We start from the raw sequence: 21,443 nt of genomic DNA, 5'->3' as shown, positions 1-21,443 counted from the left end.
CATTCTGGCAGCTTTATTTTCTCTCTGAAACCAATTATGAGTTTCCTTGGCTGTGTGTTTGGGATCATTATCTTGCTGAAATAACCATTGTTTCATCTTCAGCATCTTGGTAGATGGCAGCAGATTGTTATCGAGAATGTCCCAGTACATTTCTTCAATTATATGAAGTCTGCCATTACTATATGCTGAAAAAACAGTCCCACACCATGATGTTCCCACCTCCAAACTTCAATGTTGGGATGGTGTTTTGGGGTGATGTGCAGTGCCATTTCTCCTCCAAACATGGTGTGTGCAATGACATCCAAAGAGTTCAATTTTGGTCTAAGACTATATTCTCCCAGAATATCATTGGCTTGTCCAAATGTCGTGCAGCAAACTTTGAACGAGCTTCAACATGCTTTTTATTCAGCAGTGGAGTCTTGTGCATAGAGACCATGTCAATTGAGTGCATTACTTAATGTTTTCTTTGAAACAACTGTACCTGCTAATTTAAGGTCTTAAAAACAAACGCAAATAGACATCTCACAGCACCAAACTTTATTTTCTGTACACACAATATACATCTATAAATATATACATACATTTATTTATTTATAATATATATTACCTTTGTCCAACACTCAAAAGCCCTCAGCTAAGCCAAAAAAGGGTATAATATGAAAGGGGTAAAGGCAGTACATGTTTTTAAAAAAAAAAACAAAAAAACAACTGTACATACTAGAAATGTGTCTGTGCTGTCCTACACACTCACACATTTCTTAATACTTAATTATGCCCACGTGAGCTCCCTACATTCACCATACTGCATCAAACATCATTTATATATCTTATTAGAACAAGAATCAACAAAGCAGAATATCAAAAAAATATATTGAAAGCGGTCAGTTGGATGGGGACCCTGTGCATACCGTATCATAAAATCAATTTCTAAGCAATGCACCGAGTGCTTGAAATCTCCCTGCTTGGCCAACGACCAATGTAACATTCTAACATACTGCAGGCGGAATCCAGTGTTTGCAATCAATTGTTTTGTTTTTTTTGCCTTTTGTGATTTTAATAACTGCTGCTTCTTCACCATCCAGAGTCTAAATATCTTAAACCTTAAAGTGCTTATTTCATAATAGGAAAGTTACAAAGAAACATCTTCTTTAACCATAAGTGAGCGTTTTTCCTTTGTAATCCCTTTAGGAAGGCTGAAATACTCAAGTGATGGTCTTGTCATCCAGCACAAAGTGGCTCTATGCCGCTTCCTGTACGAGGCAGGAATTCAGGGGAGGTTCAAGTGGTGACGATTAGTGCAAGGCAAACATGACAAATCAGCACACAAGATATTTACCTGGGAGAAAAAAAGCAACATTTCTTCTTTAAAATGCAGTAACCCCATGCAACAAACATGCTAGGTTATTTAAAGATAACCCTATGCAAAAAGTCGCTATTCTGCTACCACTAAGCTGTCAATATGGTCCACTGCTTTGGGTCCCTGCAGGGAATTCAGAATGCCAGCAAGGGGACTGTTCTAGTGCATGATTTACACTCCTAATTGCAAGTTGGCAGTTACATACACATGTGAACAGTTCCAAAAAAAAAAAACCCCCAAAAAACAAAAGTTTACATTTTTAAGCATCTGCTCTTCTGCTATAAACATTACATGGCAGTGCATTTTTCTTCAGCTGCATTTTCATATAGCTACTAACATGGCTTAGATAAATGCAAATAGCATTCTGGGCCTTTAAAATTGTGGACAGAAAACTCTTGTAGAGGAGTGGCCACAAAAGGTACTGATAGTTGCCTGTCAAGTACCAAGATATACAGTAAATGTTAGCTTACCAGTAAGTGAGGTTATGTAATCCTGCCTTGCAAAGTCAGAATAATAATACATGATTACTTGGACATTTTACTGTAGAGAATGATAGCCATGTTGTCCTTACCTGCTGCAAATCTTTTCTTAATCAGAGACATCCTGTATCCAGAGCCCACCAGTTCCAGGTCTACACCAGACAGAGTGCTGCCCTCAGAAGTAAACTGTGCCACAGCAGGAGTGGGTCTGTTCGGTGTATGGAGGGGCTGCCAACGGGCACAGATTCGCCCCCAACCTGTGACAGAGAACACAGTGTATATTTACATTGGAGAATGTAAAAGTTTGCTGAAAAAGACAATTAGAGGGCATAATTGGTAAATAAAAATGGTAGTTGTTTGTTACTGTATGTTTACTTACATTAAATGTATTTGATATTATACACATATACATACTTTAATATGACGTGTTTAAGCAATAAGGTGCTTCAGAGGACAGATAATTTACTGTCTTAATCTTTCCTTATTATTCGATTTTAACCATTTCAGGTAAACCACTAAACTGATCAAAGTTCACCTTAGATGCAGGGACTTCGATGCAATGGTTGGGATAACATCAAGGTTCCCATTGGCAACATAGAAAATACAATGCAAAACTTTCATGCAGGAGGAGATACAGAGGTGCCTGAGTGAAATGTACTGTAAGTTGACTGTTCCTGCCTTGCACCTGGTCTCTAGCTACTTTAACCCTGGTTAAATTAGAAGTTTATGACTTTACATTGCACAGTATGTTTTCTTTGTATGTATAAGTGCATAATGAGAGATTACCATCATGTTCACTCCCTGCATACTCATGTGGGATCTGCCAGTGTAATCTCCTTTCAGCACTGATGGAAGAACAGAAGTTTGTTAATAAGCGGTTTTGTATAGGTTTGTTCCATATTATATATGACAATATTTCAATGTATCCATACAATTCTATTTGAAAAAATGTATCAGTGTAACACTGGCAGCACAGGATATAACACTCTGGCAGAACAGGGGGTTCCCAAATGGGAGATTGGGATTTATCAGTAGATCTTGACATCTTGTGCAATACATCCCAAACATCCAGCACTGTCTGCATATTCTATTAGATCACAAACGATTAAAAAATGGGTGGTTTATAACTCTTTTACTGTTGGTATAATGGAACGAACTTACATTTTATATTGTAATTGAATGGTTGAGATAGTAAAACCTGATGTGATAACACTAAAAATAGACCACCAAAGTAATCTAAGTGCAGGCACCCCTGGTCTTTGCTGAAGGTAAATACTTTAACTTAAAGGAGAACTAAACCCCCCATTGTGATAAGTCCCCACTGGCCCCCCTCCCTGCACAGTCTTACCCCTGAATTCTGACCCCTTCAGAAATAGTGACCGAACATGCAGAGTGAGCGCAGCGGAGCTCACAGGCTCTTCGGTAATCTTCGTGAAGTGAGCAGCGTATTGGCACATGCGCAGTTGGAGCAATCTTTTGGTTCGCGACAACTGCGCATGCGCTGAAAGAGACAGAAATTGCCAAAGGGGAGGAAGAAGACACGAAGATTACAGAAGAGAAGAAGATGGCGCCTGTGAGCTCCGCTGCGACAGTGAGAATACATACATATGTAAAGACATTTATTGCAGTTTTCTCCTCACCAGCGGGCAGGAGGGTCAGACTGCAATTTAGAAAATGGTTCGTCCAGAGGCAACACAATTTGCACATCACACAAAAAAGCAATGTTCTGTCTATACTCCAAGCAAAGGTCTGTCGAGGATGGACCACACTTCCAAGATGATTTAAGGTATAATGGAGCAGCAGAGAGGCCTGGTTTCAATACCTGAAAGCAATAAAAGGAAGGAGTGCTGTGATGATGCCAGGTAAGATAAAAGAACAGCAGAAGTGAATGAAAAATTTTTTCTCTGCACCTGGTACTTGAGCAGTGTAACATTGTAGTAAGGAGCCGCGTGCTGTTCTGCCATGTTATTCAGGTAAGAGGTCAGTCCAGGCATGTTTAGCCAGAAGTCCCTGCTGCTTGGGTCACTCTGGGACAGGTCACTGCCAGAAGAATCATGTGTTAATAGAAAGGCTTTGAATTTGTTTTGTGAACATGTGTAACTTACACTGACATATCTGTATATACACCATGTGTTTATACTATACGTATGTCTTATTAACAATTATTTAAGTTTCTTACCTAAATGATTAAAATGCAGTGAATAACAAAAAAAAAAGTCACATTCATTTGGAATGACTTTGCCATGTAAACATGAAATGTCAACAAACTGCCAAACACATGTCAAACCACATCAACCACATCAAAACATGTGTCATTTATAGACACAGTGTCTTCCTCATAAATAAAAATGTGATCTAAAAAAATCCCTTATGATCCACTGATCAGGGCAAATGAGTCTGAGGTCAATACTTGTTCAAGCTTAAGCATTGAAAGATTTGAAAGGACACACAAAAACCAAGAAAGCTGAGGAAATAAGTTTTTTAAAACTTAATTTCTTTTTACGAGAATGTAAGTAGAGACCTCGATTCTGGGATGGCAGTGGATGTGATTTACTTAGACTTTGCTAAAGCATTTGATACAGTGCCACACAAAAGGTTACTGGTTAAATTAAGGAATGTTGGCCTGGAACATAGTATTTGTACCTGGATAGCGAACTGGCTAAAAGATAGACTACAAAGAGTGGTGGTAAATGGAACATTTTCTAATTGGACCAGTGTTGTTAGTGGAGTACCGCAGGGCTCTGTACTAGGTCCCTTGCTTTTCAACTTGTTTATTAATGACCTGGAGGCGGGCATTGAAAGTACTGTTTCTATTTTTGCAGATGATACTAAATTGTGCAGAACTATAGGTTCCATGCAGGATGCTGCCACTTTGCAAAGTGATCTGTCTAAACTGGAAAACTGGGCAGCAAACTGGAAAATGAGGTTCAATGTTGATAAATGCAAGGTTATGCACTTTGGCAAAAATAATATAAATGCAAGTTATACACTAAATGGCAATGTGTTGGGAGTTTCCTTAAATGAAAAGGATCTAGGGGTCTTTGTAGATAACACGTTGTCTAATTCTGGGCAGTGTCATTCTGTGGCTACTAAAGCAAATAAAGTTCTGTCTTGCATAAAAAAGGGCATTAACTCAAGGGATGAAAACATAATTATGCCTCTTTATAGGTCCCTGGTAAGGCCTCATCTGGAGTATGCAGTTCAGTTTTGGACTCCAGTCCTTAAGAGGGATATAAATGAGCTGGAGAGAGTGCACAGACTAAGTGCAACTAAATTGGTTAGAGGGACGGAAGACTTAAATTATGAGGGGAGACTGTCAAGGTTGGGGTTGTTTTCTCTGGAAAAAAGGCGCTTGCGAGGGGACATGATTACACTTTACAAGTACATTAGAGGACATTATAGACAAATGGCAGGGGACCTTTTTACCCATAAAGTGGATCACCGTACCAGAGGCCACCCCTTTAGACTAGAAGAAAAGAACTTTCATTTGAAGCAACGTAGAGGGTTCTTCACAGTCAGGACAGTGAGGTTGTGGAATGCACTGCCGGGTGATGTTGTGATGGCTGATTCAGTTAATGCCTTTAAGAATGGCTTGGATGATTTTTTGGACAGACATAATATTAAAGGCTATTGTGATACTAAACTCTATAGTTAATATAGGTATGGGTATATAGAATTTTAATTAAAAGTAGGGAGGGGTGTGTGTATGGATGCTGGGTTTTCATTTGGAGGGGTTGAACTTGATGGACTTTGTCTTTTTTCAACCCAATTTAACTATGTAACTAACTATGTAACTATGTAACTATGTAACAGCTCGGAATGTTTTCACATTAACTCTGGAAATTCACTGAACAAACAGAATTTACAGGTTATGGCAATTTACTCTTTGTTAATGCACTGTAAAATTTACAACACAGCAATATCAAAAGGTTGAGCTTGATGGACTTTGTCTTTTATTGTCTATGTTACTATGAAATAAACAGCACTAAATTATATTTGGATTGCTGGTGATTCATACATGCACATGCTTTGTGAACTTTCACAAGGAAACTTTTGCTACAATGGGTACCTCACATGCACTCAGGCTCTATTTCTAATTCCCCAGTTCTCACCTATACAAAAGCTCAGAGTTGGGAGCAAAGTGTTCCACGTGTGAAGTGTGGATCAATCGGAAGCTGAGTACAGGGGGTGTTGTGGTACTTGCAAACACCCGGAGAATGCCTGCTGGAAAGGACATGGTGAGTTCTCCTGAAATCCGCACACTGGAGCTAAAAACGTGGGAAAGAGGACAGTTTATTTTTAGTGAAATACTGTCAGTCAGTTTGGAATGACATATGAATGTTTGCATAAGACCTCATAAGAAAAAGTCTGAATCAGCCTTAAGATTCAGTGGGTAATGGAACTCTCTAGCAATGAAGATCAGTTCCCCACTTATATGCACCATATATAATAGGTGAAGAATCCAGGTTCCTAATTATCTGCCTTCCAAAAACTAAATATTGTGCAGCTTCCATTTCCAAGTTTGCCCAAGAAATAACAAAATCCACAGACATTAAAACTTAAAAGGGGTTGTTCATGTACCAACGCTTTTTTCGGTTGTTTCCAGTTAATTCATCCGAAATTACTTTTTTAGTTACTTTTTATGTATGACCTTTTCTCCAATCTTGAAGTTTTAAATTACATTTTTCATCGTATGTCTTTCTGAAGCAGTTTCTGAGTGGGCAGGAAGACCAACTATGAACAGTTCTAAATTGATACATTAATTGATAATTTTCTAATCTTTGTCCCTGCTGAGCAGAATCCAGAAGTTTCATTAAAGGCAGCCATTAGAATTCATACAATAGTTGCTAATACTCCAGAGATGATGCTGTAATGGAAATATCATTTACAGTTGCCCTGCACTGGTAAAACCTTTCTTCAGAAACACTACTATAGTTCATATAAACAAGCTGCTGTGTAGCAATGGCAGAAATTGAAAAAAATATGGTATAGGTTAAATAGTGGATAACAAATGTTCTACAGAGCTTGTCTGCTGTGTAACCTGAGCCTTTTCTCCTTTGAATGGCTGCCCTCATGGCTACACAGCAGCTTATTTATATAAACAATAGTAGTGTTTCTGAAGCAAACAACGCAGTTTTACCAGTGCAGGGCATTATATTTGTATTACTTGAAAACACTAATTTTTTTTATGATACTGTTCCTTTAAAAGGACTAAGTTCCAAAACCCACCAGCACTCCCTCCTCTCCGGTATAAGCTGGCCCGGTGCACAGTCGAAAGGGATCGGCAACCCTTAGTGAAACACGTTAGCAAGAAGAAAACCGGCACTCAGAGCTCTGAGTGCCGGTTTTCTTCTTGCTAACCTTTAAAAGGACTCACGCATTTTGACTCAAAGTGGCCTATTACAATGTTAGTGTCCAGCACTCTTGGCTCTGACACTTGAAACAATACTGCAAGCCAGCTGATTAAAAGAACTGGATGAGATTGAACTCCTCCAACACTGAAGAGTCAGCTCCAAAGAACAGAAACACTGATTTCCATTTACAAATAACTTTATAACCATTCACAAGTATTGTAAAATGGAAAGGTACTTAGTATCTGATTATGTAAATATCATAAGTTTTATTAACTCTGAGGTAGATCTGTGATTTCTTAAACTCTTCAGTTTGTACAGTCAGCAACTTGATTTGGGAAGTTTGCCAAGTAGTTTTATTGTTTCATTAGGATTTGCAAAATAAGCTTTCTCCTGATCTAATACTGTGAAAAATAATATCGCGAGATTGATTAGATATCTCCTGCCTGTGTTGTACATTAAGGTGTTTAATGTGCGAGATATATTCTCCCATGATATAAACCTCTGGTCTAGAGCATCCCACACTATTGGGTAATCAGCTGATTACTTTTTTTTAATTGGAGAAATTCCTTAATACTATTCACTATGGGGTAAATAGGTCAGTATGGTTTACCCAGCATTGACAGTCTCCAAATATAGTTGCTTGGCTCCTTGCTTATTTGTATACTCAGCAGAATTGGTGAGTGGTGTGATATACCTCACTAGGTGCTAGATTTCTAGTACTGCTTGGTTGATGTCAGGGGAGCCTATAGCCATGTCAGTGCAGGAAAGGGTAAGGTATGCTTTATTGTAGTACATGAATTAGGCAACTCCCAGGTTTTTACACCGCCATGGATCTTTCAACCGAAAAGCATCGATCTATCTATTAAAGTCCCTCATAAAAAGAAGTGCAGTCTCAGGCAGGTTGGCCACCTTATTCATTACGGAGTATAGTATTGAATTTGAGAAAATATACATCAGAGTAATAACGAGGGCCTGAACTATTAAGTATATGCCCTCCAGGTCTGATATTAGATGTAGGATTATAAAAGAGCAAGTCCTGACCAAGACCATCACCAAAGGTGAGGTGGTTGGGGAGAAAGAAAGAGGAAAACAAAAACTTTTAAAAACCACACCTTCTCCCTACTCCATCCACTGTTGTCCCCAACTGAGTGTATTTGTCCTGATTACTATAGAGAGAAATACGAAAGGTTATGGTCTACTGTCCTGGCAGGAATGTGAAGTTTGGCCGTTGAATGGAAACGTGTCCCGTGCTCACAAATAAGGTACGTGTGCTCAGCAGAGCAGATCAGTTGTAAGCCATGAATGTTCCAAATGGACGTTGCATTGTCTCCAGCCATGAAATTACCTGTTTTGGCCTTGGGTGTCTGGCAATTTTCTTGAACCCATAGTCTGGCTGGGAATAACATAGTGTAGGATAGATTATGTTGCAGTCTCGTTTTGGCTCAGGTTTCATGTCACAGGTTTAGGGTCAGGTTTCATGTCACACTATGTGACCTAACTGAATCAAGACCCTGGACTATTTACAACCCACCCTAATTTATTGTATTATCTCTACATTTGATCTCCATCTATCTGTAACTTCCTAATGTATTGCCCATGAATACCTTTCACTGATCTAACAGTGCTGTGCCTTTCTAGCTTTCATTTGTATTTTGCCTGACGAAGGGGCCTTGGTGCTCCGAAATCTTGCAATGTATTTTTTTTATTGTTAGCCAATATAGGTATCACTTCTACAATACTTTGTATTTGTTTTTTTATTTGTTATTTTTGCTACTGGCTAACACGGTACCACAGTTTTTGTTTTGTGCTATTTAAATAAAAAAATTCACAAAAGTGGACATACAGGTTTGCAAATTTGGTTGGAAATCAGACATTCTTATCTCCACTTTTATGTTGTCTCAAGATCATCACTTTTGTGAATTCCCCCCAAAATGTGCCTAAGGCTTTACACAGTACTGTACCTGAGGATTAATACAGAAAACATTTTCTTCTGGAATACTTTAACTTAAAGGTGTGGTTCACCTTTAAACAACTAGTAGTTTTCAGATAGATCACCAGAAAAAATGACTTTTTCCAATGACTTCCTATTTTCTACGTATCACCGTTTTTCTAATATTGAAGTGTAAAGTGTCATTTTCACCTTCTGAAGGAGCTCTGGCAAGGGGGTCACCGACCCTGTAAACTGTTCTAAATAGATATATTTAGTTTATACATTTCTTATCTTTGTCCCTGCTGAGCAAAAGCTCTGGGTTTCATTACAGGCAGCTGTTAGAACTGATACAATAGTTACTAATACTCCAGAGATGCTGCTGAGAAATGTATCAACTAAATTTTGCAAAATTGTAACAGTTTAAAACTTTATAGTCTGTATCTGAATTACTGAGCTGCCAGACTGAAACACCAGAGACACGAACATTCAAATTTTAGTTTTGGAAAAACAGTACAAAAGTAAACAATGGAAAGTAATTGAAAAAAGTCTTTATTTCAGGTGAACAATCTAAAAATAACTGAATTGAAAAAAGTGTTTGGAAGATGAACAACCCCTTTAAAAGGGAAGGAAACCTAGTCGGCGCAATCCAGGGAGTTCATAGACGACATCTTCTTCCACGCGATCTTCTTCCTGCTGTGAACAGCGTTTTGGCACATGCGCAGTAGGATCATTTCGCCGGTACGGATCTACTGCACATGCGCCAAAAGTCACGCGCATGTGCAGTAGATCGTACCGGTGAAATGATCCTACTGCGCATGCGCCGTTCAAAGCAGGAAGAAGATCGCGTGGAAGAAGATGTTGTCTGTGAACTCCCTGGACTGGACCTGCGCAGAAGGGTAAGTAACAAGTTAGGGGCATTTGCCCAGCGGGACGGGTAGGCCAGGGGGGACGAGGGAGGATGGGCAACAAACAGGTGGGGGGGTGGGGGGTTTGCGCCGACTAGGTTTCCTTCCCCTTTAAGAGTAATGATACATTAGGTGGTTTCAACTGGAATAGCCCCCAAGAGGCTTGTATTAAAACACTTGACACGTGCTCATGGAAAAGCACACAAAACTTCCCTGTGTGGCATTATGCTAAAGGTTGAAAAAGAAAAAACAAGAGACACCTAAATTTGGCAGCTATAATCTAAAAATTAAGCAAACTCACCCCTCAAGAGCCCCTCCTTCAAACACAGCATGGACATATTCTGTAAAAGCAGCAGCCACAGGGAGTGATTCCTGAGACCCCAAAACAACAGGACTGGGTCCACGGGACAATCCTATGGAGGAAAAGTGTTAGAAACAAAGACGATATTGCAGTACTGTAGGCAGAAAGAGAGATTAGGTTATTAGGAATTAGGGATAAATGCAGAAATGCAGTAATATTGTCTTGTGTTGACTGGTCACTAAGGCTAATGTCACACTGTTCTTCTTCTCAACAAAGACCTGGATTTCAACCATAAAATGTATGCTTGACCATTTTCTGTCCAAAATCTGCATTGCCTGTGCAGTTGCAGGCTGTATAAAGGTTTTCCCCAAAAATGTCATGTGGCATTAGCCTTAGTGGTTTGCATATGGCTGCAGCACACAGTTTTCAAGCTTCAGCCAAACTAAAGCTGCTGATAACTGTGGTAATTTAACAGAACAGACCAGCTGCACAGTAATGACTACGATAAAATCACAGCACTCCGTATGCTGCTGTGTAGAGGCACTGAAATGAGCTGCATTATTATGCTGTAACGCACCTGCATTGGTTTAGCTTCCTCCTTTTGCATCAAACAAGTAATTTGTAGAATAAGTATGACAGTAGCCACTTAAAATTAAGCCTACATCATTTACACAGAAAGGATGGTGTAATGTGGGTTAAGAATTGTCTGGTCCATGTTTATAACAACAGCAACGCTGAAATGTATGACTTAGTATTTATTTTACATGTATGGAGCTAGCAATCATTTTTTTTATAGGTAAACTATTACTTTTAAATTATTTATAACAATACAGTCAATAAACAGTTATATGTAAAATTATATTGGTCTCTGGTCTTGTTCACTCAATGGAAACCACGGGGAATACAATTGTACAAGCTTTGGTAGGTTATATAGATTTACCTATGCAACAGATCATATCCTGTCCTAGGTATCCCTTGGCTCTGTTCCAGGCCCTGACTCCCACCAGGGACTCTATAATTTTCCAAATTTAGTTGTACTGCCTCTGGCTTCATAGGCAAGTTTAATTTTGGGTATTGTCTGGTTGATTAAGTTAAACCAGGAGTCTCTTGTGGGTGTGTTAGGTCCCATCCAATGCATTATTACACACTTTTTAGCATAAAAGAGCAAGGTTCGGAACCAAAATCTTGCATAGGTCGTAGGTACCAGCTGGTCCACAACTCCCAACAGACACAGCAAGGGGGAAAGTACTTGTAGGTAGTCTAGTGTGTTTGCTAGTATAGCCATTTTTTTGCAACAAAAAAATAGCTATTGCTGGGCATTCCCAGATCATTAGCATTTGGTGGAGGTAATGTAGAGCTGGTGGAAGACCTTGTACTAGTCTGTCCCGTATTGTTATTAAGCTAATGTACATGTTCTCAGTGGCCTCCTCCCAGTCATCTTGGGTAAGTTCAGGAACATTTTCATGCCATTTCATTTGTGCTAGATTGAATGGAGGGGTAACGGAGATGAGCATATTGCTATATAGCTTGGATACCAATTTATTGGGTAATTCCCCTAACAAGGTGTCTTTCACTGCCAAAGTTGTAAGAGTGCGGGAAAGATTACCAAATTGGGACTGAAATATGCAACGAATTTGAAAATACCTCAATAGTGGTAAATTTGGTGTAGTGTATTTAGTGACCGTATTGGTCCTTAATGACTTAGTTTATAGAGAAGTTAATATTTTTCCTGATTAGAATTGATGCTCCCCGTGCGTGTGTGGAGAATGTAGCGTAATAGGACCATCCCACCCAGGGTCTTTTAAGAGAAAGAATTTTCTGAACTGTAAGGTGTGTTTCTTGTAGGAGGATAGAGGGTGTATTCTTTTTGAGGAAGTTATGCTTCAGGCTGCTTTAGCGTTAAGGCCTCTGATATTCCACGTAATTATGTTATAAGTAGACATGGGTGTACCTGAGAGAATAGTATGGGCACCATTGGTTACTGTAAAAGTTTAACCAGAGACATCGGTTGTCAGTAGAAAACAGTAGTTAAAGCAAAAAGTAAACAACATTTTAACATTTCCCTGATTCCCAACCTACCCACCCCCAAACTTGGGTGGGTCTAATACCCATAACGGTAGACCTTGAAAACAGTCAGTGGTGAGGCGTGTGCCTTCTTAAACCCGGAATTGAACTGTTTGTAGGTCTTGTGTGTCCATTATCCCTCCCGGGCTGGTTATAGCATAATTTAGTGAACTGCGTAGTTGGATAGTAATCTTTATATTGTACATATCAGATCAGTCAATCACAGGACTTGACAAAGAGTGATTTTTCTCGTCTTGGGCTGTTAGGAGATTGTCTCCATGGAGCTAGCAAACATTTTACTTTAAATTACCTTAACCTCTATTTTTATTCTTTTTTACCTATATAAAGGGATTGCAGAATGAAACGACTCAAATATTTTGAAATGTAATAGGAACATTTCACACACTGTCAGTTGACATTTGATCAGGGCTTGTTCAGATGTTGATTGTCACTGTTGAAAATAGCATTTGCCAAGGACTACAGTAAACCATGGATGTGGTCCATGGCTGATTGCTCTGCCTAGAAATGGATTAGATTGAATTCAAAACCTACGTATACATGTGTAATCACTTTCCTTAAAGCTAAAGCAAACAAGGGTCAACACACTCTTCCAGAACTAAACCTTTCTACAATAAAGGGAGAGTTTTTTTTTTTTGTTTTTTTTACATAAGAAAGAAGATATTGGCTCACCTAGGGATGTTCCAGCACCTAAAGAAAACGGGGACAGGCCACGGTCAGTGTGAATGCCTGGGGTCAGCAAGGAAGGATTAAGTGAAGCAGCCTGTTCGGAAACAAGTTACAGCGAAAGGTGAACAAATTATATATATATATATATATATATATATATATTTTTTTTTTTTTTATATATATATATAGAGAGAGAGAGAGAGACACAGAGAGAGAATTGACACAACACACTTCATAGGATGCAAGTTGAGATGTATTAAAAGCAGATTCCTGACCCAAAACTCACGTTTGGTGAGACCACGCTGCAGATAAAGACATGTATATCACAACATAGATGGATAGATCCACTATTAGAAGGGGCAATACCAAACTGCCAGTTTCTAAGCATTACATAGAGAAGGGACATACAGATTTGATGGTATTAGAGGAGATTGGAGATTAGAGGGGGTCGTGAGTTGGCATCAAGGAAGAGATCCATCAGTTAAATTCACTGGCGCCCAATGGGTTAAACAAAGATTACGAGTTGTATTTTTTCTGTAAATAGTCCACTGTTTTTCTCTCTTTGCTTTGTTTCCTATGTCATGACATAGTAATGGAGGTGAGGTAAATAGGTGTTCCTAATGAGGTTAATTAATGGGTTGAACCGGATGGTGATGTTCTATCCCTTTAATGATTTACTGTCTTGTACCTTAAAAAGGGCTGTACCAATTTGTATCTCATTGTTATTATTGGATCCATGTGCTTGAGAAAGAAGTCTGAACACTTTGAAATGTTGTACGATTTGGGTCAGGAATCTGCATTTAAGTCATGTCAACTTTGGCATTAAATGAATTGCTGTGTCAATTCTTTTTCTCTCTATGCATTTTGTTACGGTGGCAGTAAGTTTTTTTGACTACGATATAAAAAAATAATAAGGAACAGTAATTGCTACAGGAGAAGCAATTACAGATACATACCATATTACTGCTTCGTTGAAGACGTGGTGCTGTGGGTGGAGGTAGAGACAGATTGTAGCCCGACGAGTCCCAAGAATCTGAAACATAAAGCAAGAAATGTATTTTTGATAGATCAGAAATTTGTAATTATACACACATTTATAGAACATGCCCTCTCACATATAAGACATGCAGAGCACTTTGATTTATATAGTAACCACAATTGTAAAAAAGTCTCTTTCCATTTGTATAAAGAATGCAAACAAAAAAATCTTAAAACAATATTGAAGCCAGAAGTGCTTCTAAAAGACGGAAACCTAAAATACACCTCTCCTATCCCAGATTACAGAAGTTTACCATTGCATCATTAAACAAAGGAAATAAAGCTTCAGATAGTATAGATTTGGTTGTTTTGATTGCCAACATTGTTGAAGGCCATTGTCTCCTGTATCCAGCACTACTTTTACCATTCAATCAAGTTTCTTTGCCTAGCAAGTGCCACTTCTTTTGCATTCTCCTAACTGTTAGCTCTGTGCTTCTCTTGTGGAGGTAACAGTGCCAGAGAAGCAGAGGGTAAAATTGATATCTGAATTACAAGGTAAAAAATTAATAGACAAAATTTTAGAAAATTTGTACCTACCAGCTTCACAAGAAGATGGCTCTGTAGTGCTCAATGTGGTATAGTCAGATGCTGAAATACTGGGAGCTGTAAGTCTTTGTTCAGAGGCATTTCTGTTTTCTAATGCTTTTGGTTCTGGTACTGGAGCAATTTCAGAATCTGAAGGAGATTCTGAACAAGACTGTGCAGCAAGAACTGAGTCACCAGTGGAGGAATCATCACGTGGAGTCCAGGGGCGAGAATCAGGGGAAGGCCCAGAGAATGGATGGAAAGGAGAATCCAATCCAGAATCCTCCACATTCTCTGGAGAGGAGGAGGAGAAGGGAGAAGGACTAGAAGTGAGAGTGCAGTTCCGACACCCTAAAATGAAAAAAAGCAGAAGTTACACAGTTGCCACAGTTTGTATCTACATTTCAATACAGAAACACTTAAACCAATTAAAGATAAAAAGGATTGGTCAGGGTACCAGTACCCTTTTCACTATACACTGCATCTCTCAGTCATAATAAGCATTTTGGCTGCCAATACCATCTTTCCATGATGAAAAAATGGAACTTATGATCGACAAGTATCCAACTGCCTCTGTACTATATCCTCTTGCATGTCTTCTTGTTTTCTAAAACAAAATAGAACTAACTTTATTCTCCAAAAAAAGCTTAAATGCCCTACCCTGACATAGTCTGTTACTGTTAACAAGACTAGCAATTAGTCCACAACACAGGATTGCTGTCCTAGAAAAATATTGCTGTCCTAAAAATATTGCATAAATACTCCCCCTCTATCATTCAGGAAACAAACTACAATAAAAATACAAGTCCACTAATTAATCATCTCCCACCTAGACTACTGCAACCCCCCTTGGCCTCTCAACAATCCATCCAAAATCAAACAATACAATCGGTATGCGCTTCCTATATTAGATAATATCCCACTAAACTAATGCTTTCCTCACAGTAGTTTAACTTGTATCTTAAAGTGTCCTGTAGATATCTCTAAATGCGTTACACTGGCATTCTAACAGGTATGTAACTTGCCAAACAGCAAATGTGGTATACCTGTTAGAATGCCTGTGTAACAAACAGTATATAGGGAGAACAACTCGAAAATTAAAGTTAAGATTAGGAGAACATATTAGGAATATTAAAAAGGGTTTGAGAACAGTGTCAGAACACTTTCTCCAGTGTCATAATAGTGATCCCAGCGGATTGAAAGCAAATCGGATTTTCCAATAAAGTAAAAAACTGGAGAGGTGGAGATAATGTTCAGATAATTTCTCAAGAAGAGACTCGGATAATTACATTGAAAACATTACAGCCTTGTGGCCTAAATATAGATCTAGATATTGTTTTATTTAGTGATTTAATTTAATTATTTATTGAAAGTATACATTGTAATACACAGAAATTATTGTACATATGTTTATCTATATATTTATTCATTCTGATGTACTGTTATGTGCAGATTCCCTATATTGAAGAGTATGATTAATTATTTTTTAACAAATTAATTTTTAATAATTTCTAATATATATTTCTTAGAAATTTATACTAAATTCGTTTTATCAATTTAACTAAATTAATTTAGGAAAGTTTTGAAATTCAGTGGGAGTTAACCAATATATATGTTCATTTTTAGTAAAGGGTAACAATACAAAATAATTGGTACATGTTCATTTTGACCGAAGTGTTGGAGATGGAATACCTCCAACTGAATACCCTCTACCAATTGAACCAATTAAGCCAAATACAAATGGAACTAAACCGGATATGACATTTATTGCCTCTGATGAAGTAATTTTGATCACGAAACGCGTTTGACCGCTGACTGAGAATTTTAATGTAAGTGTATATTACTGATCTGTATTAAATAAAATTCCTATCATTTGAGCTTTAGCTCTGCTGTCCGACTGATTTCCCAGCCTGCAGTGCCAGCGTCCACATTATCAGGAGCCTGTGAGGAGCAAAGTGAAGGTGCCAAAGCAGTGGAACATGAGGACGCCAATGAGACTACTAAAGCAAGACTTTGTTACAAGTAATAGAAGTGCAGAGAGACGGGACCGCTATTAACATTAGAGCCAGCTATAACAACACGCGACTATACACCAGCAATCCTGTAAGTAAAGATCTAGCAGGGACCCGCTGTTTGTTGTATACAGAAGCGCACATTGGTCTCTCTCCCTTTATATTTTTATTTGAGGTGGAGTACTGAGGGGATTTGGTGTGTCTGAAAGGAGAGCGAACTACTGCCTACCTGCCTCTCATCTTCACGCATTTAGAGATATCTACGGGACACTAAGTTACAAGTTAAACTACTGTGAGGAAAGCATTCGGTAGGAAGCGCATACCGATTGTATTGTTTGATTTTATGGGGGGCAGAATCCCCATTGTGTTTGCGCATCCGCTGGTTATATTTGCGCAAAATTTAAACCAAATTTTTAATCCATCCAAAATACCACTGCAAAATACCTCATCTATCAAGTCACTTGACTGCACTGACTACCAATACATTCTCACGTTAAATTTAATAGAAAGCTCTATCGGCAAGTAAACCTTTTTGTGTGTAGGGAGCAAGAAGGAGAGTGTGAAGTACACCTCTATTACAAGGAAAAAGGCAAAAACTAATTTGGATTCAGCAGAAGGGGATCATTTTAATATAAATATAACCTTTGGAAAATCTGCATCCATACTACAGGTTTTTAAGCCAGTGAATTATTTATTAGGGATCATCTGATTTTACGATCAGTCAGTTTTTTTGCTACCAAGACCAGAATAGATTATAACAAAACGGAGTGTTTTAGACAATATCCCATGAGACTTTGATTTTGGTGGGAGGGGTCTGTGACTTATTTTGCCTGGAGGCCTGGAGTTACAAATTTACACACTTGGAAGAGTCATGTGTGACCCGAAACATGACTGAAGCACAGTTGTGTGTGAATTTATACTTGACACACGTTGTTCTTGTATGCTATTAAAGCTTGTCTTTTAGGTGGTACTGATATAGACGAGATAAAGACGAGATGCTCTTACATGCTTGACTGTCAGTTTTGGCTTTCATGTCTGACCATATCCTACGTTTTCAAACTATATTCTCTTGTAATGGTATTACACAGCACTCCACAATAATGAACCCTTTATTAATACATACCAATTAATGTTCATCCAAAAAACACCTAAATGGCAAAGAGGTATTCAATCCCTGTGGTTTATTTAATATCCAAAAGCACTCCTTTTAAATGCAAAATCTTTGCCTATCACCGCCCTGCTTTAATTCAGGCACCTGATGCACCGATATCAAATTTATATATAGCTGCTAGGCAATCACCTTAAAGGAAAACTAAACCCCCCTTTAGGCAAAAGTCCCAACTAGCCCCCTCCATGCACAGTGCTACAGCAGATTATGTGACCCCTCTAGGAATACTGACCCGCACCTGCAGAAGAGCACAGCGGAGCTCACTGGAGCCAACTTCGTCGCTTCGGTAATCTTCGTGAAGTGAGCAGCGTGTCGGCGCATGCACAGTTGGAGCAATCGTCTGGTTCGTTACAACTGTACATTCACCTAAAGAGACGGAAATCGCCGATGGTAAGGAAGATGCCCCGAAAATTACCAAAGCAGCGGAAGATGGTGCTCACGAGCTCCACTGCTCTCTTCTGCAGGTGCAGGCGAGTATTCCTCGAGGTAAGGTTGCCACCTGGCCGGTAAAAATTATGGTTGATCTTGGTGTTATTAATAGGGAAAAAATATAAATATACAGGAAGGACGGTGATACTACTCCAACTAGCAGTACAGCAGTAAAGAGAGACTGAAGTTTATGAGAGCATTAGACACATGACTGGGGGCAGCTGGGAAACGGACAATATGTCTAGCTCCATGTAGAATTTCAAAATTAAATATAAAAAAAGCTATTTTTCTGCATCATGGCCCTTGTCGTTTAGAAATATCATAAAAATGACAACACTGACAAATGTGGTAATGTAAAATCTGGTATTACAGCAAATAAAACTGTTGCCAACCTATGTAAAAAAAAAAAACTTTTGCTACAAACCAACATCCTATTGTTTATTTTTTTTGCTGACAATTTCAATATGAGTCTAAGTAGTTGGGTTTTACCTGCCACTGCAACAAGAATAATAAAAAGAAAATTATAACTGGTTGTTACATTGCAGCTGTTTAGGAAGTGAAGTGCATTTTCACTTATACTGTAAACCCACCACCACCAAGTGCAATACACAAAGTTGAAAATGTTACCTGTGAAATCATCAGACTCAAAGAGAGATTCAAGAAGAGGACCGAATAATGACTGGGGGTGATTCACTGAATTTGTATCACAACTACAAGTTAGAGAAAACAGAGAGGATCATTTTTTATTCCTGCAGATTTTTGATTCACTCTAATTACATCTAAGTACGATCAAACAACAGAAAATACAAACCAGATATAATCTCAGAGAGAGGTAAACATATACGGAAAAAAAGTGGCCAACTGTGTTTTTCAGGTGGCAGAAAAAGGTGCATGAGAGGGAAAGGTTTTAGTCTGCATGGCACAAAAACAGGCACAGGTATTACCTGCTTGTAAGAGAAGGAGGGGTATCGGAAAGACTCTCAGCTGCTTTCTCTATAAAGAAACAAGCAATTAGTATGTCACACATATTCATGGGTAAATGCTCTAATGGAATGAACCAGTTGAACAAGAAAAAAATAAACATGTTTGACCTAATGTTTGTGAGTCTCCTGAAGAAACATCCACAGCAGCTGCAGTTCCTGTAGAAGAGAACAAAATAAGGTAACAAATGGGAAGATGACTTGAAGATATATAAATATAAATGCAGCTAACGTAAATGAATGGCAGTGTGCAGTGTGTGTGTAAATATAAATATAAATGCAGCTAACGTAAATGAATGGCAGTGTGCAATGCAGGCAGCTTGCATTAGGGAAACCAATAAGGGCAATAGCATGCCAAGCAATTGGAAGCTACTTGCCACCCACTCAATCTGCAGCTTAAGGGTAAGGTAGTAAGTTTTACAACTGCCCCTACAAAGACTGTCATTGTCATCAGTTCTTTGCTCCCATACAGCAGGAAATTGTGTGGGCAATAAAACAAGCAGTGCAACTCCCCGAGAAGTAGAATATGAGAGGACATATTCAAAGAAAGTGATTGGCAGAATATTGGATTTAAATATTTTATAAATATGGTATTTGAGATGCTACATGTTAAGTTCAACGTGGCTAAGGTACTAGTATAAAAAAAACAAGAAATGAGGCTTTGCTGGTTTTACACTGTAGCTTGGCACTGATCAAAATTATCTTAAATATGATGGTTAATAACTAGGAAATGGCCTAAGATATTCTCTTTAAATCAAGGGAAACTTCTAGAAATGTATGCAGTGATTGCCTGGTGCTGTGAATAACTCCTGCAAAAAGTCTTAACATACTGTAATTTGGATTCAGCCGAACCCCCGAATCCTTAGCGAAAGATTCGGCAGAATACCGAACAAAATCCTAATTTGCATTTGCAAATTAGGGGTGGGATGGGGAAAAATGTTTTAAATTGTTTTGTGACAAAATGTCACACGATTTCCCACCCACCACTAATTAGTATTCGGTTCGGCCTGGCAGAAGGATTCCCTAAATGTTAACATGGAGATTTTGTTGTGCCAGCCTCACTGTTGGGAACTGTAATGTTATAACAACAGCCTGATTAAAAACATTAAGATTTTACGATCACCATACTCTGCAGTTGTTTTTATTTGGACAAAAATGCTTTTCAAACTATGTTCCTATGACACTCTTGTTATTATGCCTTCATGAAACTGCCAACTTATATATGGTATAAATGTACTGTTTATATGAATTAAAAAAAAAACTGGCTATTATAATTCCTCTAATCGATGGATTGGTCAATATAAAGATATGTTGTGTAGTGCAGTTAAAGGGATACTGTCATCGGAAAACATGTTTTTTTTCAAAATGCACCAGTTAATAGTGCTGCTCTAGCAGACTTTTGCACTGAAATCCATTTCTCAAAAGAGCAAATAGATTTTTTTATATTCAATTTTGAAATCTGACATGGGGCTAGACATTTGTCAATTTCCCAGCTGCCCCTGGTCATGTGACTTGTGCCTGCACTTTAGGAGAGAAATGCTTTCTGGCAGGCTGCTGTTTTTTCTTCTCAATGTAACTGAATGTGTCTCAGTGAGACATGGGTTTTTACTATTGAGTGTTGTTCTTAGATCTGCCAGGCAGCTGTTATCTTGTGTTAGGGAGCTGCTATCTGGTTACCTTCCCATTGTTATTTTGTTTGGCTGCTGGGGGGGGGGTGATATCAGTCCAACTTGCAGTACAGCAGTAAAGAGTGATTGAAGTTTATCAGAGCACAAGTCACATGACTTGGGGCAGCTGGGAAATTGACAATATATCTAGCCCCATGTCAGATTTCAAAATTAAATATAAAAAAATCTGTTTGCTCTTTTGAGAATTGGATTTCAGTGCAAAATTCTGCTGGAGCAGCACTATTAACTGATTCATTTTTCCCATGACAGTATCCCTTTAAGGAAAAAAAAACAAGAAGAAAAGATTTGATCCAAAGAGATATGTAACAGAAATGAGGGAAACCATGATGAGAGGATAGAAGTAGTTATTCTTACAGGCTAAATGCAAAAAAAGTTAGATAGGTAAAAATGATTACAAAATGTTGCACTCACGTATGTTGTGACGCCTAATGGATACCTGTAAGGTCAGAAAAATGGCCCATCAAATACCAATAGCGCTAAAGGGGCATTTGTTGATTTGGTTACATATTTATACTACATGTTGCAC

At 38.5% G+C, this 21,443-nt stretch overlaps 1 protein-coding gene across 3 annotated transcripts in view; it reads right to left on the bottom strand.

Moving 5' to 3' along the window:
* Window positions 1-516: 516 nt before the first annotated feature.
* fcho1.L (FCH and mu domain containing endocytic adaptor 1 L homeolog) overlaps window positions 517-21,443 on the bottom strand; it is a 71,413-nt gene continuing 50,486 nt past the window's right edge. For all 3 annotated transcript variants that reach the window (XM_018256708.2, XM_018256703.2, XM_018256710.2), the window contains exons 16-29: window positions 21,329-21,353; window positions 19,341-19,388; window positions 19,194-19,242; window positions 18,877-18,959; window positions 14,653-14,991; window positions 14,034-14,110; window positions 13,081-13,171; window positions 10,327-10,438; window positions 5,949-6,104; window positions 3,747-3,876; window positions 3,477-3,658; window positions 2,623-2,681; window positions 1,929-2,093; window positions 517-1,336 (exon numbers count right to left, since the gene is read on the bottom strand). In XM_018256708.2, coding sequence (XP_018112197.1) covers window positions 1,317-1,336; window positions 1,929-2,093; window positions 2,623-2,681; window positions 3,477-3,658; window positions 3,747-3,876; window positions 5,949-6,104; window positions 10,327-10,438; window positions 13,081-13,171; window positions 14,034-14,110; window positions 14,653-14,991; window positions 18,877-18,959; window positions 19,194-19,242; window positions 19,341-19,388; window positions 21,329-21,353 — 1,536 coding nt within the window. In that variant the 3' untranslated portion in view covers window positions 517-1,316. The remainder of the gene's footprint in view (window positions 1,337-1,928; window positions 2,094-2,622; window positions 2,682-3,476; window positions 3,659-3,746; window positions 3,877-5,948; window positions 6,105-10,326; window positions 10,439-13,080; window positions 13,172-14,033; window positions 14,111-14,652; window positions 14,992-18,876; window positions 18,960-19,193; window positions 19,243-19,340; window positions 19,389-21,328; window positions 21,354-21,443) is intronic.

The sequence above is a fragment of the Xenopus laevis genome, chromosome 1L (genome assembly GCF_017654675.1).
Source record: "Xenopus laevis strain J_2021 chromosome 1L, Xenopus_laevis_v10.1, whole genome shotgun sequence".
NCBI lineage: Eukaryota > Metazoa > Chordata > Amphibia > Anura > Pipidae > Xenopus > Xenopus laevis.
Note: the sequence above shows the minus strand (reverse complement) of the source record. Positions and strands in the feature narration are given on the sequence as shown.